The sequence below is a fragment of the Hypomesus nipponensis genome, chromosome 14 (genome assembly GCF_054491055.1).
Source record: "Hypomesus nipponensis isolate SF chromosome 14, ASM5449105v1, whole genome shotgun sequence".
Lineage (NCBI taxonomy): Eukaryota > Metazoa > Chordata > Actinopteri > Osmeriformes > Osmeridae > Hypomesus > Hypomesus nipponensis.
The window spans coordinates 14,895,905-14,910,729 of record NC_140374.1 but is presented as its reverse complement, the minus strand read 5'-3'; the positions used below and the strand labels follow the sequence as shown (position 1 = coordinate 14,910,729).

The 14,825-nt window shown below is 43.8% G+C and overlaps 3 protein-coding genes across 4 annotated transcripts; 2 read left to right on the top strand and 1 right to left on the bottom strand.

Moving 5' to 3' along the window:
* The first annotated feature begins 358 nt into the window (after positions 1–358).
* LOC146258767 (protein shisa-like-1a) lies at positions 359–1,725 on the top strand. The gene is made up of 2 exons (XM_084672340.1): positions 359–683; positions 1,084–1,725. The coding sequence occupies exons 1-2, from the start codon at positions 481–483 to the stop codon at positions 1,346–1,348; spliced, it is 468 nt and encodes a 155-aa protein (XP_084528466.1). The 5' UTR covers positions 359–480; the 3' UTR covers positions 1,349–1,725.
* Positions 1,726–1,870: 145 nt separating this feature from the next.
* Positions 1,871–8,850, top strand: unc45a (unc-45 myosin chaperone A). Its single transcript, XM_084672336.1, has 19 exons — positions 1,871–2,039; positions 2,257–2,449; positions 2,546–2,721; positions 2,817–2,906; positions 3,004–3,171; positions 3,427–3,595; positions 4,118–4,288; positions 4,513–4,684; positions 4,876–5,176; positions 5,308–5,402; positions 5,487–5,628; positions 5,775–5,915; positions 6,040–6,167; positions 6,249–6,315; positions 6,480–6,593; positions 6,838–6,953; positions 7,253–7,370; positions 7,651–7,806; positions 8,015–8,850. Exons 1-19 carry the CDS (start codon positions 2,016–2,018, stop codon positions 8,291–8,293), a joined length of 2,820 nt encoding a protein of 939 aa, XP_084528462.1. The 5' UTR covers positions 1,871–2,015; the 3' UTR covers positions 8,294–8,850.
* A 56-nt stretch (positions 8,851–8,906) lies between these two features.
* Positions 8,907–10,842, bottom strand: snx20 (sorting nexin 20). Of its 2 annotated transcripts, XM_084672339.1 has the most exons (4): positions 10,652–10,842; positions 10,314–10,439; positions 10,097–10,233; positions 8,907–9,789 (listed from the first exon to the last, which is right to left on the bottom strand). In XM_084672339.1, exons 2-4 carry the CDS (start codon positions 10,432–10,434, stop codon positions 9,118–9,120), a joined length of 930 nt encoding a protein of 309 aa, XP_084528465.1. In that variant the 5' UTR covers positions 10,435–10,439; positions 10,652–10,842; the 3' UTR covers positions 8,907–9,117. The 2 variants fall into 2 exon arrangements, with proteins under 2 accessions (XP_084528465.1, XP_084528464.1); XM_084672338.1 differs by lacking the exon at positions 10,652–10,842 and having other exon boundaries at positions 10,314–10,465.
* Positions 10,843–14,825: the final 3,983 nt, after the last annotated feature.

The following is a 14,825-nucleotide window of genomic DNA, read 5'->3' as shown; positions in this document are numbered from 1 at the left end:
TAATAGCGCACTGGTCGATGATTGGTATATTTAAAAAAAAAATCAGATACTAGCGACCCCTGTGCTTGCTCAGAAAATACACCAACATATGCGCCCTATATAAATACCCTTTTCAGATTAAAAAATATATAAGAAAAAGTGTTAATGAATTGTACCTTGAGGATATCACATTTCAATACTGAGCCTACTGAGCCTAGTTTATAAAAGACGAAGCAAGAATTTGCATTTGGAAAATGATGAAGGCAATATCTCAAGGGAAGCATTGCCCCTGGACGACCTAATAAGTTCGCTGCTCCACAGTCTTGCCAAATGAGTCTGAGCCTCTGAGAGCACAAACGCATCAAAGGCTTTCAACAACACATGGTAAGCTAGTCTGTTCTAAGGATTACTTAATTTAGTATGTTATAAGGACAGATTCAAAAATTCAAGGTGATAATGTGAGAGTTTGTTAACCTGTGAAAAATATAGGATTGTGTAGATATGCTGTGTGAAGGATACTTTGACCGCTGGGGTGCTCATCACACTGGGTTTTACTGCCCCCGCCTGTCAGAGCCCCCTGCCCAGTCCTATTGCTGCTGGCTGGGACAGGGGCTCAAGCAGTGCTGTACACTAACACTGTATAAGAACAGCATGAACTTCAGCCAGACGGACACCAGAGGAAGTCTAAAATACCATCTCGACAGGTCAGTGACAGAGAGGAAACAAGGTTACTTAGTTTTGTTGACAACAGTCACACGCCTCATAATCATATGTTTTGTGAAAATAAGAGCAGAGCAGAAACGTGTATTATGCATGAACAAGCTGTCTGGGAGAATTTAGAGACAGATGGTATTGTTTGTGTGGTAGCCTATTCTGTCATTTCAGTTTTTAGATCATTTTGAGGCTTGTATTTTGATTGCTTATGCTTACAGTCCATGCTCACTTTTGTTTTCTTTAGTGACTCAGACTTTAGTGACTCTTGTGTATTACCATCCTTTTGATACATAAACATTTGACATGGGGAAGTATACTTCCCCATGTATGCAACTCATAATTTGGGGGAATGGAAAAATAATGATTACAACTATTTGTTTAATTCTCCAGCAAAAGGCCTATTTTGAAGATGGTGATCATGCTCTATGGGTGCTTGGTGCTGGTTCTGTTGCTTATGGACTTCCTGTGGTTTTGTCGAGCAAGAGGTCTCACTGTGATATCGGTTCTAAAGAATCATTTCACCTGCCCCCAGTGGATCTCTGGGATCCTCTTTCCCCACCACACCCACAAGAAGACAGAGCGCTACCATGGCGATAGAAGAGCGTCAGTAAGCCTACGTGAGCACAAAATCCCGAGGGAACTCCCTTGTCTCTAAGGCAACAGAAGACACGAAACAATAGGGCAGTGTGTGGCAATCCCATTAAACAAGGAGAATGTCCCTGGGGTGCTGCAGACATTTCCATGCCAAACTCAATTTTTTGCATTTTAACTGTGGTAAAAGCAACCTAAAATATGCATAAAACTGGTGCACAATGGCAAAAAAGGGTATTTCCTAATATAATTCTTAATCTACCCATTCACCTGTTTAATCGATTTTGTCCTTATCTACAATAAATAATTGTGGTACTTGCCACTAACTACTGTAAAACATTGGTGTACGGTTAATTCTAGAATAGTTAAAAATGCATATTTATACACAATAAGAAGGTATTTTCGTGCGGATTTATGGCCATTCGAGTGTAACCAAATAAAGTACGGAGCAGATTAGGGGTCAACCGCTCAACTCCATCTCCATTCTCCAATCTCCAAACATGAGCTGCTCTCTGCCTTTTACGGTAATACAGCGCGTGTTGAAGGCGGGGCTGCTCCTGACACGTCATCATCGTGTTCCCAACACCAGGAAGAGCATCGAAGTGGCAACTGAAATGTTGCTGAACTTTGGAGTTCAGTTGAATTGAATTGAATTTCAGCATTAATCGTGGAACATTTCAATTTACAGATTGGCCATATAATATTATCAGGGTGTATCTGTTGGAGTGAGCATGAGTTTAAACGGAAAAGATAAGGTAAGCTAATTGAGTGGAGACCCTGCCTAGACAACTTAGCCTACGTTAGCAATGAGGATTAGATTGGTAACGAGCTGTCTACACATTTCCCAAGACCAAATCAATAATCCTATTGTAACATTAATTTTGCCCTCAATATTGTATGCTTCGTTTACGTTGCTGCTATGACGTTTGTGAAACAAAGCGAGCCCTCTTTTTTCGCACTTTATTTACTCAGGACCCCGCTGCCTTAAAGGAAGAGGGGAACGCCCTTTTTAAGGCAGGGGACATGCAGGGGGCTCTGTGCTGTTACTCCAAGGCGCTCAAGCTGAGCGACAGCCAAACAGAGAATGCTGTGCTGCACCGCAACCGCTCAGCCTGCTACCTCAAATTAGAGGAGTACACCAAAGCAGAATCTGACGCATCTAAAGGTGTGAAAAACAGTGAATGAACTTGATGACAGCATAAATTGAAAAATGTCAGGAATGCTAATCTGTTACTTTCTCACACTTTCATCCCCTTATCAGCTCTTAATGCAGACCCAGGTGATGTGAAAGCACTGTTCAGAAGAGCTCAAGCGCTCCAGAAACTGGGGCGCCTTGACCAAGCATTCATGGATGCTCAAAGATGTGCTCAACTGGAGCCCAAGAACAAGGCCTTTCAGGAGCTGCTGAGGCAGATGGGAGCACATATCCAGCAGAAGGTGACGTTGCCATCTGGTCTAAGGGAGATGCCTCCACGAAAGGATAACTTGTTGTTCTTATTTCACGTTCTGACCTTTGTTCTCACGCTTTGTAGTCCATACAGATGAACTCCACAGACTCCCGTGTACAGCAGATGTTTTCTCTCCTTCTCGATGCCTCAGCGAAAGCCTCAGACAAGCAGAAGGTATGGAACCAACCATGGGGGGGGGGGGGGGTCCATCTGTCAGGTCTTGCGGGAACACAACCGTGATTGTGGGATGTTCTCCATTCCTCTGCTTCAGGCTGCTCAGAACCTGGTGGTGTTGTCGCGAGAGGAGGCGGGAGCCGAGCAGATCTTCCGTAACGACGGGGTGAAGCTGATCCAGAGACTGCTGGGCTCAAATCAGGAAGAACTGGTCTTGTCTTCTCTGAGGACCATGGTTGGCTTATGCACAGGACACCAGTCTAGAGTGAGTACCTGGTCCCGTCCTAATCTCTGGGTCCTGCCTTCCTCTGAATCAAATGACTCGATCTGACATGACTCGATCGAGTTCGACCAAAGATGATAAGGAGTACATGTTCCATTGTAAGGTCATTCAAACAAATCATTCCTCGTCTGCCCCGCATTAGATGCTGCTCTTGCCATTCATCAGAACGCCAGCTGCTTCTGTACTCTTGCCGTTCCACGTAATAACGCACCGTATTTGACGTCTGTCTCTTCCCAGACCATGGCTATAGTGAATGAGTTGGGGATGGAGCAGTTGTGTGATGTCATGGGCTCAGGGGCATCCACTGTGTCCCTGGCTGCCTGCCACCTGCTGCAGGTCATGTTTGAGGCCCTAACGGAAGGCATGATGAGGGAGATTAGAGGGAAGGACGAGGCCATGCTTCCAGGTGAGATCATAATAATCCAGGTGGCTTTCTGTGTTTCGTTTGTAGTTGAATGTGGGGAAAAGGGTAAGTGAGAGGTTCTCAAAACAAACGTACCAAATGCCAAGACGGTTGTAAGTTTATTGACTTATACAAGGTTTAATCTAGAGAAATTGCCTATCATAAATTGCTTGGGATAAAGGTCTCTTGTCAAGGAATAATTGGTATTTTTCTTTTCATGAAAATAAATGAGGCCCACTGAGAGTTGTTAAGCATAACATAGAGGTCAGTGCCAGTGGTGTACGGTCCACTACTTTCCAGACAATTATCTTTCAGCTCGTGTTGCAGCCAATTGTCATCGGCAAGGCAGGCTTTCCTCCTTGGCTTATTTTGTGAAACTGTCAATCAGACTCAAGCTGGATGAAAGAGCTTAACTTCAGAGAAAAACTGGGGGTGCCGTTCCTCACATTTGAATGTATTTTATAATATGACCCGGTGTGTAGCTTTAAATGACAACAAAGGACATGTTGTATGCATGTGACGTAGAGCCATCTCGAGAGCTGCGTTCCATGATTCGCCACCTGGTGGACATGATGCCAGCCTCCAGCGTGTCTGGCCCAGGCCGGGACAGTGCCCTCAACCTGCTGGTCAAACAGGTGCCTCGCAAGTCCCAACGGAACCCTGACAACACCCTCACGCTGTGGGTCATAGACCAGGGTAAGAGTTCCTCCTCAATCTGTATGCTCTTACATTCAACGGTCTGGGATTCAAGCACAAATTTCCCTTGGGGACATATACATGATATTCATGATTCTTGTTCCGGTCTTGTCGGATTAATACGTGTATCCGTCAAGCCATCCATTTACCTGGTAGTAGACATGGCTACTTGTGTATAGTCTGTTGTTTATACTCTGAATGGTATCTGTGGGGTCCCTCTGCAGGGCTAAAGAAGATTCTGGAGGTGGCGGGGACTGTTCCTGACATCTCTGATGGACCCCCCCTCACAGACAACACACACATGAGCTGCTCTGTGCTACTTAGCAAGCTGTATGAGGACCTCAAAAGTGACGCGGAGCGGGAGAACTTTAACAAACTGTGCGAGGAATATGTCGAGTAAGTCTTTGTGCCCAAGGTTTTTGTCGGACGTAGTGGTTTTCTTGGACAGGAATACACTGCCAGACATGAAAAACATGAAAAGCAAATGGCTGTCGATAATGAGTACTGTGAAAGCCATATCCGCATATGTACACTTAGCAAGTCCCCTTCTTAGTATATTCTTTGTATGTTGTTGCTTTTCCACGCAGGCAGCACTTCAGCCGCCCCGGGCTGGAGAGCAAGCTGCGAGCCATTCAGACTGTGTCAGTGCTGCTGCAAGGACCCAGCGATGTGGGCAACAGGACCCTGGAGATGTCAGGCATGATGGACGCCGTCATCGCTCTGTGTGCCTCCGAGGATGTCTGTCACCAGCAGGTGGCCGTAGAGGCTCTGATCCACGCTGCGGGCAAGGCAAAGAGGGCCTCCTTCATCACAGCCAATGGGGTGGCCCTGCTCAAAGACCTTTACAAGAAAAGTGAGAATGACCGGATACGCGTGAGGGCTCTTGTGGTGAGTGCTTTAGCAAGTTTCCATTGTTGTCACATGCGTGTTTGCTCAAGGACACACTACTGTATTATGTGGACTGTGTGTGGATGGTTCTGTGTTTGTGGACTGAGCGTGGATGCTTTTTTGTTGTGCAGGGCTTGTGTAAGCTGGGGTCAGCAGGGGGTACAGATTTCAGCATGAAGCAGTTTGCGGAAGGCTCAACGCTGAAACTTGCCAAACAGTGCAGGAAGTATGTCACGCAACGTCGATGTTGTCACATGGCTCACATCCCAGCTCCAAATATGCATCTTAAACGTGTTCCTCGCCGTCACAGGTGGCTGTGTAATGAGTCTTTGCCCCCAACCTCTCGGCGGTGGGCGATTGAGGGCCTGGCGTACCTCACCTTCGATGCTGACGTGAAAGAAGACCTAGTGGAGGACAAGAATGCCCTCCAGGCCATGTTCCAGCTTGCCAAGGTTCTGCACACTTTTGGTTTTATGACCTGAGCCCCTTTGGTTTAAAGTCTCTCAAACTCATTTGTACGTCAAATGTACTGGAAGATGTAGCTCGTGTTTGGATTTTCAGTGCGCAGACGTTGACTGAGAATTGCCTCTCCTTGCAGTCTGAGGACAAGACTGTGCTGTTTGCAGTGGGCTCCACTCTGGTGAACTGCACCAACAGCTATGATGTGGAGAAACCAGATGCTCAAATGGTGGAGCTGGCCAAGTATGCCAAGCAGCACGTACCTGAAGAACACCCTAAGGTACAGCACAGTAACTACTGGCTCCCTGCGGTGATCCGCTCACACGGTTTAACATTTCTTGGCCATTTTTTTTTTCTATCCTGGTATTGCTCTGCTGACCCTGGCTAGTGTCTCTGTGTCCCAGGACAGCCCCTCGTTCGTGGAGAAGCGTTTATCCAAGCTGCTGGAGGCAGGCGTGGTGTCCGCTCTGGTGTGCATGGTCAAACATGAGAGCCCTGCCCTCACCGAGAGCTGCAGGGAGTGTATTGCCAGGTAGGAAATCCACGAGTGGGCACTTTTCACTGTCAGCGTGAAAGGTCTGGTCCCTCACTCCCAAGTCTCTGTTCCCGGCAGGGTGTTCCTGGCTGTGGTTGAGAGGCAGGAGGACAGGGGTACCGTGGTGGCGCAGGGTGGAGGAAAGGTGAGGATTCTCACTCACTGTACACCACTATACAAACCTGTGCTTGGTTGATCTTGCCTGGAACTAATATGCTACACTAGACTCAAGCTAAAGTATTTAGTTTCAAATACTGTACTGTCATCCTCCAGCATGCATGTGACTCGGCCTTCCCTTCCCCTCCCCAGGCTCTGCTTCCCCTGGTGTCAGAGAGCACAGACGTGGGAAGGACCAAGGCTGCCCAGGCCCTGGCCAAGATCACCATCACATCCAACCCTGAGATTGCCTTCCCTGGGGAGAGGGTGAGCAATGACCCCCCTCCTTGTCATCTTTTTCCTCCTTTGTGAAACCGTTTTACCTAGTGTTTGTAAATCTTTACACTTCTTTCATTTCTTTACTAAAACCACAAAAGGTATGGAAGGGCGGGTAATTGAAAGCTGTTTGCTGGAGACATGTCTTTGTGTAATTAACAATGCCTCATGGGAAGCTCTGTCTCTGTAACCCTGAACTTCCCCTTCTGTTCCTCCGCCGCCGCCGCGCCGCCAGATCTATGAGGTGGTGCGTCCGCTTGTCAGCCTGCTCTGTCTGGAATGCACTCTGCTGCAGAACTTTGAGGCTCTCATGGCCCTCACCAACCTGGCAGGCATCAGTGAGAGACTCAGGTCAGCCCGAAGAACACTCTCAATGTGGTTCAAAACCACATTCCTCTGTGTGCAGGCTCCTGAATAATAATGTACTTTAGGTTTCAACTTGTTCGCTTTTAGCTTAGACAATAATTCAGACAGATAATTTAGACAATAAAACTATTTTTAAGAATCTGTAATAATGCTGAGCGATAAAGTAAAAAAAAAAAAAAAAAAACATACATTTTCATTTTACAACTATATAATAATTATATATATTTATTCTAATAAATGCACAGTTTCCATAATAACAAGTACTACTTTACATTGGTTACCAGACAGAAGATCATCAAGGAGAAGGCTGTGTCGAAGGTGGAGGGATACATGTTTGAGGAGCACGACCTGGTGCGTGCCGCGGCTACAGAATGCATGTGCAACCTGGTTCTGAGTACTGAGGTGAGACACGTTACCACATTAATACATCACATGTGGTAGCACAACTGTGTGAAAACAGGGCTTAGAGGAAAAACTGCACCCCTTTTGTACGTCTAAAAATCCCTTTCTGGAAAAGAACAGATCCAAAATGACATGATTAGCAAAAGCTGTGTGATTAGGAAGGGATTATGTTCACACCTATCATATCACATCCGAGCGTTTGGGAGATGCGCAAGGCAGAAATGCAAAGCGCGAATCCCGTTCCCTGGTGACCGTGTGTCGTCGGGCGGCCCCTGTGCAGGTGCAGAAGCTGTACCTCGCGGAAGGGAACGACCGTCTGAAGATGCTGGTGCTCTACAGTGGGGAGGATGACGAGAGGCTGAGGAGAGCAGCTTCAGGGACCCTGGCCATGCTGACCTCTGAGCAACCTGAGCTGTGCGCTCGCATTCCTGGGACGGTGAGCTCCCACCCTCAACCTGCCCCCATTAAACACCTGCTCGCTTAACCATTAACCGCGTATGTACGGAGGATGTCAACACTGGAGTCGAATGTTAGGCGAAATATCAAATCAGAGGCCAGTGATGGCGACAGTTTTAGGGCTGTCCTTTTCCTTTTTGGCAGTTATATATTGTCTTCTTTCTCTGTTTCCGGTCATTGTTTCATAGACCACTCACTGGTTGGAGATCATACAGGCCCTGTTGCTTAGCGACAATAAGGACCTGCGTCACAGGGGCGCGGTGGTTGTGATGAACCTGATGGAGGCGCAGCGGGGCCTCGCCGAGAGCCTGATGGAGAGCGAGGTGCTGGAGATCCTCTCTGTCCTGGCCAAAGGGGGCGCTGCCGAGCACGAGTCCATCTCCAGGGCAGCCCAGCAGTGCTTGGACAAGGCCATAGAGTATGGCATTATCAAGAGCAGAGAGGGAGGAGAGGGTACTGAACCCTGAGGACGTGTGTGGGTTTGTGTGTGTGTGTGTGTGTGTGTGTGTGACACCAAATAAGACATCCTTCCCCCTATTGCTTTTGGCTTTGAAATAATTGGAAGAGCTGCTGGCAAACTGTGAGAACTGCAGGCTGGTTTGGGATGGTAAAAAAGCCACCAACTGTTCCCACGAAAGGACTTTTGAAACTTCAGTTCTGTAGGACCAAGTCTGTGAGCTGGTTTGCGAGGGTTGTTGCACCTTCACAGCACTCTGTTCGGTATGTATCTGCCAAGGTACAATACTCAGCCAACAAGAGTGTCACATGTTCACACTATATTCATGTCCAATTCTATTTAATCTGCACCACCTTTTAACTTTGTTCCTCATTCCAAACTTGTTTATTGGTATTTTATCTTTCTGTTAATGATGTACTGTGAACACATTCTGCACACCTGTATCATGATCCATTCCTTTGTCTTTTCTCTTTTACTGAAGATCACATTTCCTAGTCTTATACATTTCCAAATGTCATGTTTGGGAGTCAGAAGAGTCTTATAAATAAACAATATTTTATGCTTTCAGTTATTGCATGTTGCATTGTTTCAAACCTGCTGCGACAAACAATTGACACAGTAGATGAAATGGTAAAAAAAACTAACATCTTTAGACATTTTTATTAAAACTACTGTAATTCCAAACTGTTGAAAGCACTCAAAGCCTTAAATGAAAAAATGGAAAATAACCTCATTGTAACTGTTATGAAAGCCATGCATTAGACTGTCATTTGAGAGTGTAGAGACCAAATTGAAGCTTGATGCGATCATTATGGTAAGCACAACATATCTCACTTAGATGAATTCCTGCACCACTACCTCTTTCAAAGAGCGGAATGACACCTGCCCTCTCTCGGAATCCTTGACTTGGGTCCATTCTTCCTGCAACTGTGCCACAGGTCGACCTAGCTGATACCCCAAATCAACCAGCATAGCCAAAAGCGGTCCTCTATAGCGTTTTATCCCATAACGCCTCACTGCAGGCAGAGCTCTTTGACCCATGGCGAACGCTGTCACTTGTTCGTCGAGGTCCCGATGGCATACAGCAATGGCACACTGTGTAGGCACCAGCTGGACTGGATTATACCACTGTGCCAACTTTTCCTGAAGGTCCAGTACCACATGTAGCAGCTCCAATGCCAGCTCAAACTGGCCTGCGCGTAGAAGCCCATATGCACGTCTCTGCTCAGGCTCCGTAAAGAAATCCAGAAATTGGCGGCACTGTCGGATACAACGAATGGCATAGAGCTGGCCTAGGTAGTCCTGGAGTGCCAGACGACGTTCCAATATACAGTCTGGGTTGAAGTTTCCGGTTAGAAGTTTCCTAGGAAGTTTGACATCCTCGAGCTCCTCGTTGAAATCCTGTAGAAGTTGGTGGTGAAAGCGAGCGAAGTCGCTATAACGACGTTCCACAGACACTCGATGTGAATCGTAGCTACCTGAGCGGATCACCACAATCTGGTACACCTGGCGATCAAATGTGCGGTGAATTTAGTTTGACCAGTGAAACCCCACTACTGTTGCAATTTGGAAATACTGTTGCAATTTGGAAATGCCAACTCACTGCATCTTTCTAAAAAGGAGGATGTGAGTATAGGGAACCCATCGAATCAGATGGTAAGTGGTGATATGTTTGACAACAATTCATTCATCATTTATATGTCAAATAAATATTAATGTGACCAGTTAAAACATTTTAGAGCTTATACGCAATATCCTGGAAAACATTTGTGTTGTGTGGCAAATGTATGTGTGTGTACAAAAGTGTTCTTACCACATATTTAGATATGGTCTGATCTATAGTGCGTGCCAAAGGAATCTCAAAAAGTAGCTTGATTGGTCTCAGTCTCTGCTTCTCGGCTCTCCAGTACTGCTGAAGCTCCTTTGTAGTCATGCAGGAAAAGCTCGAGTCTGGACACAAAAACACACATTTACAAAAGTGGACAAGGGTGTACAAGGCTCTGGATTTCAAAATACAATGTGCAGCATACCAGAACTGTTTAGGTCTTCATAACCCCAATGTACTGAATCCTCTGGGTACTTGTCACTGGGCCCTGCCTCAGAAACTGGCTCCAAGGTCCCCACTGTTGCTGGATGAGGATTTGAACTCATTTTGACTGTCCCAACCATCAAGGAAATACAGACACATCAAAAGACATTGAAAAGCAAATATAGAAGTACTATTTCATTTGAATACATTTCATTGGGTAAATAACTAAAATTATACCAATGTGTTGTCATGACAATATCATCCATAGTAAATGACCAAATGAAAACCAGAACCCATTTTTTTGTTAGACAAAAAGTCCCAAACATGACAGACTCTTACCTTGAATCCTGCTGTACTAGGCAGTACTGTTTGTTATTAGAGGTCTATGACTGCTCTGCTTAAGCTTTAAAACAGACACAAGTAGGTGAATCACAACATGCAACTGGGTTCACACTAGGTCACATACTGTAACCTCCTAGGTACTGTAGAAATGGGGAAAATAAAAAGGCACTTGTAGCGTTGGTGTTCTTGATAGGCCAAAAAGAGAAATAGAAGAATACTGAGAAAGGGAAGTGTCTGAGAATTAAATAAGTCGTTTGCAAAAGTAGAACAGGAGGAAGAGAGGAGAAGAGGAAGTGAAAGTGTATAACTCAGTAAAGACTGGTGGAAAGGGAGTTTGTGCAATTTGTTTGGCGGGTTTGTACCACCATGCTTATTTGAACCAAAAGCAGCGTCGGAAAGAAAATGTATTTCTTTATTTGTCATCAGTAGGAAATTCTTGTTTACAGGATTAACAGACACAATAACATACACCAATACACAAAATCATTTTCATACAACACGCTTAGGCAATGCTTATGCGTAGGCAACAAAAAAAAATTATCTACGTTTATGCAACATGTATGTTTTGTGTAATATGTTGAAAGTAAATTGCCATCTGTAGGGCATTTGGAGATGGTGTAACTACAGTGACTTACACAAATCGATGGAGTCATAATATAATGTCCTTTTGTTCTTCCCAATTTCCTGTTCTCCTGTCTTCTGCAGTTTTCTTGTGCTCAATCCAACCCAAATCCAGTCGTTCTCTCACAGTAGAACTTTGTATAAACAGCGTAAAATCTTACTATATATAAGTACCAACCTAGCTGAGACATTTGACCTGTGTACCAAACAAAACTGTTAGCACTGAGCTCAGTAACTACACTAGCTTACCTGAGGGAGGAAGCTTAGTGAGGGTGGCTTGTATGACTACCGTCTCCAACAGTGCCGCAGTTGTCCACTAGATGGAGACTTTCTCAAACAATTTTTGTACACTTGTGTTCACAGAAGTGTAGCTGTAATGGATGAGGTAATAGATTATACTTATTATTTTTAGGCGTAGTATCTTGAAATACTTCCTTTACGTCTTGCATGGAGCACACTCTGCATCTTTAGCCAGTGAACTCCAAAGTGAAAGGTCAAATGTGAAACACCCAGGCTGTAATCATTGCACTGCATGGACTGTATACTACAAACAAGACACCATAACCTTCCCTGTCTGTTTTCTTTTTGAGTTATTTACAGGAATACCTGTCATTTACCCCCAAAACACTAAATATGGAATGTTTTCATAACATATTTTGAAATACATCCACATTCTTACATATACAAATGACTTTAAATACATCAATGACACAACTTAATTATTTCTGTACAGTAGACTTTGACATGTATCCATATACGAGCTTTGTCCTCTATGTTAACACCAGTGGCCTTTTATGAAACAATCCTCACCCAGTGAAAGCCAGTGTCTGTTTAATACAGCAAATCAGCACATAAACGAGGGCCTGTAAAGAAACAATGGCATTTCATTGTGGTCCATTGTTTAAGCCAGCAGGCTCACGCTATGCATTTATTTATCAGTTTTGATAAATTTCTCTCTGTACCAGTGAGTGAACATAATTTTCTGTTTGTTCCAAGGCTGGTGTGAACAGTTTAGTTTACAACCAGCTGTGTGAGATGAGTTGATTTCATTGTGGATTTGAGCATTATAGCTTGAATGCTAATGTCAGCTTCCATCATATAGGATGAACTTTCATAACCATTAATGCAAAATCATAAATGTATCATACACAATGTCTTTCTGATTTAGTTCATGTGCAAGTTTGTAACCTGATGAATCGGAAAATATATTGAGTTTTAAAGCACTTTGTAAGATGACATAGTTGTCAACTTCTGTCTAGTAATCATGGCTTAGGTTTTTCAGATACAAAAAGGTCACCATAGACCAGTCGAACCACAGCTTTAGCTGACAGATGTGAGGAGATAACAATCAAGGAAACTCAAAGGTCATGAGGAAATGTCAAAGCCATTTTGAGATTGACTATTGGTGAAACTGAATCAATAGATCGTTTATGCAGAGAATATAGCTAATGTACAAGGCGGCACTCAGTAAAAAAAAGAAAAACTGTAAATATGTTTATGTTTATAAGACTCTTAAAAGCAGGGCTTTTAATGTTTGTTGATCAGAGCCATTGGCAGTTTTTTTTTATTTCAAGGTCAGAGTAATTAGTAATATCAGTTTGAAGCACTCTTATCTAAAAGCTAGCCTATGGCTTTATTGACAAGATTTGTTCTGTATTTGTGCTAAAACCCTTTATATTTGCTCTAAAACAACGTTAAAATATAATTGGGAAACAAAAACGAAGGAAAATAAGAGCACTGAATGGGCACTGGGGATGCTGCCATGCTAAATCAAATTGCCACAGGTCTTTTACCAGGGTGAGAGATCCTGTAAGTGTGCCTTATCTTCAGCTGAAAATTTGCTTAGTATCCATCTTACTGTTGAATAACTTGTGCAAACTACTAAATATGGAATCAGAGACAGGCTACCTTTCATGAGTGTGACTTTGGGATCTATGAATAACTATGAATCCACCACAAACATCTGCCGAAGGGCGCCATGATTGCACTTCCACATCAACTCCAGTTAGATGGTTTAGTTATTTTTCTTTTTAATTCCCCTCTTCCTTTTAAATAAATGTTGGATGCCTTCTAAAACTGCAGTATACCATGGGAGCTAAATCAGATGTGTTGATAATGAATATCTACATTCATCATTTCTTATAATTATGATCATTTCAAATGTAGGTTGTTCTAAAGGCGTAATAATATGTTCTTTGTCATAACACTTCAATTGTAATTTCAGTCAGTGAGTCATGCGATTCCACTGGGTTAGGTATACGTCAGCAGTGTTGAGTTACCCACACCCACGCAAGAACTTACTCTCAATTATCATATCAACCAGCTGCCCATGTCATAATTCCTGGAACAATGGAAGTGCCAGTGTGTGCCAGGCAGGCAGTGTGCTATGGGCAGAATTCATAGTCAGTCATAGTCAATGACTCCAGCCCCCCCTCTCGTACCCTCACAGCATGACACCATAGTCCAGCTGTTGCCACGGCAGTGTAGCCCAGCTGCACAGAAACAGTATACAAATATGACTGTGAGGTGAGAGAGTCTTCACATTTGTGTAAGGTCACAGTAGGATATTGTATATGTGGTTGTCTTTATTAGCCTTATTTTGTATACTTAGTGGCATTTGTTGCATGTTTTGTTGCCTCTGCAGTTGGAATATCCCCTCAGGGATCAATAAAGTAACACTTTCTACTGGAGTGGAACACTACGAGCAAAAAATCCCAAGAGCAGGGCTGATTTGGAACGAAGTTATTTTAATTTTTAAGAAAAAAACTGAGTACGTATTATGTGGTGTCCGTAAAATTGTAAAGCAATGATAAGAACAGCATGTTACACTTCCGTGTCTGCATTCTATTTAGCATTTCTTTGTATATATTCTAAAGGTGCTGTAAGGGTACGACCATTCAAGGTTAAATGGCGGAGTGGGATCCCACTTGTGATCTCTTTAGCAGATAGGCTCCCAGCTTGACTATGCCCCTAAGTGAAAAGGGCAGAATTCAGACCTTACTGAATTTTGATGCCATAGCTGAATGATCATGTTATGTCCCAAAAGGCGGCTGAATATGCACGTCAGCGTTACGTCTGTGAGCCTCGTTGTACATCATGTACCATTGGACCAATTCAGGCTTGAACAATTGATTAATATTTGGTTTCAAAATGACATACAATGATGCATGGTCCTTCTCTACCATGTAAATGTAAGCTTTAGGGAGATGAATTGCCCCAAGTGAAGACTGTAATGTCCATGCAATGGATTTGCATATTTATATTATAGGTTACTGATAATAGGTGAGGTGAAGATAGAGGGAGACAGTGTGTTTGTCATTGTGCACATCATCCTTTGCTTCAGTGGTGGATGGTCTTATCAGTTCTGAATGAGCCTTCCATTCTCCTAAAGTCTAGACAATGTCAGAATTAGTACCATGTATTCATCTGTGAAATATTTGTTTACATTTCGAATAATCCAATATTTAAGATTTCTAGTAATCTTGCAGATATTCTGCTCCTTTCTCCTGGCAAGTATCAGTGGCTTGACCACCTTGCAATACTCTTGGTA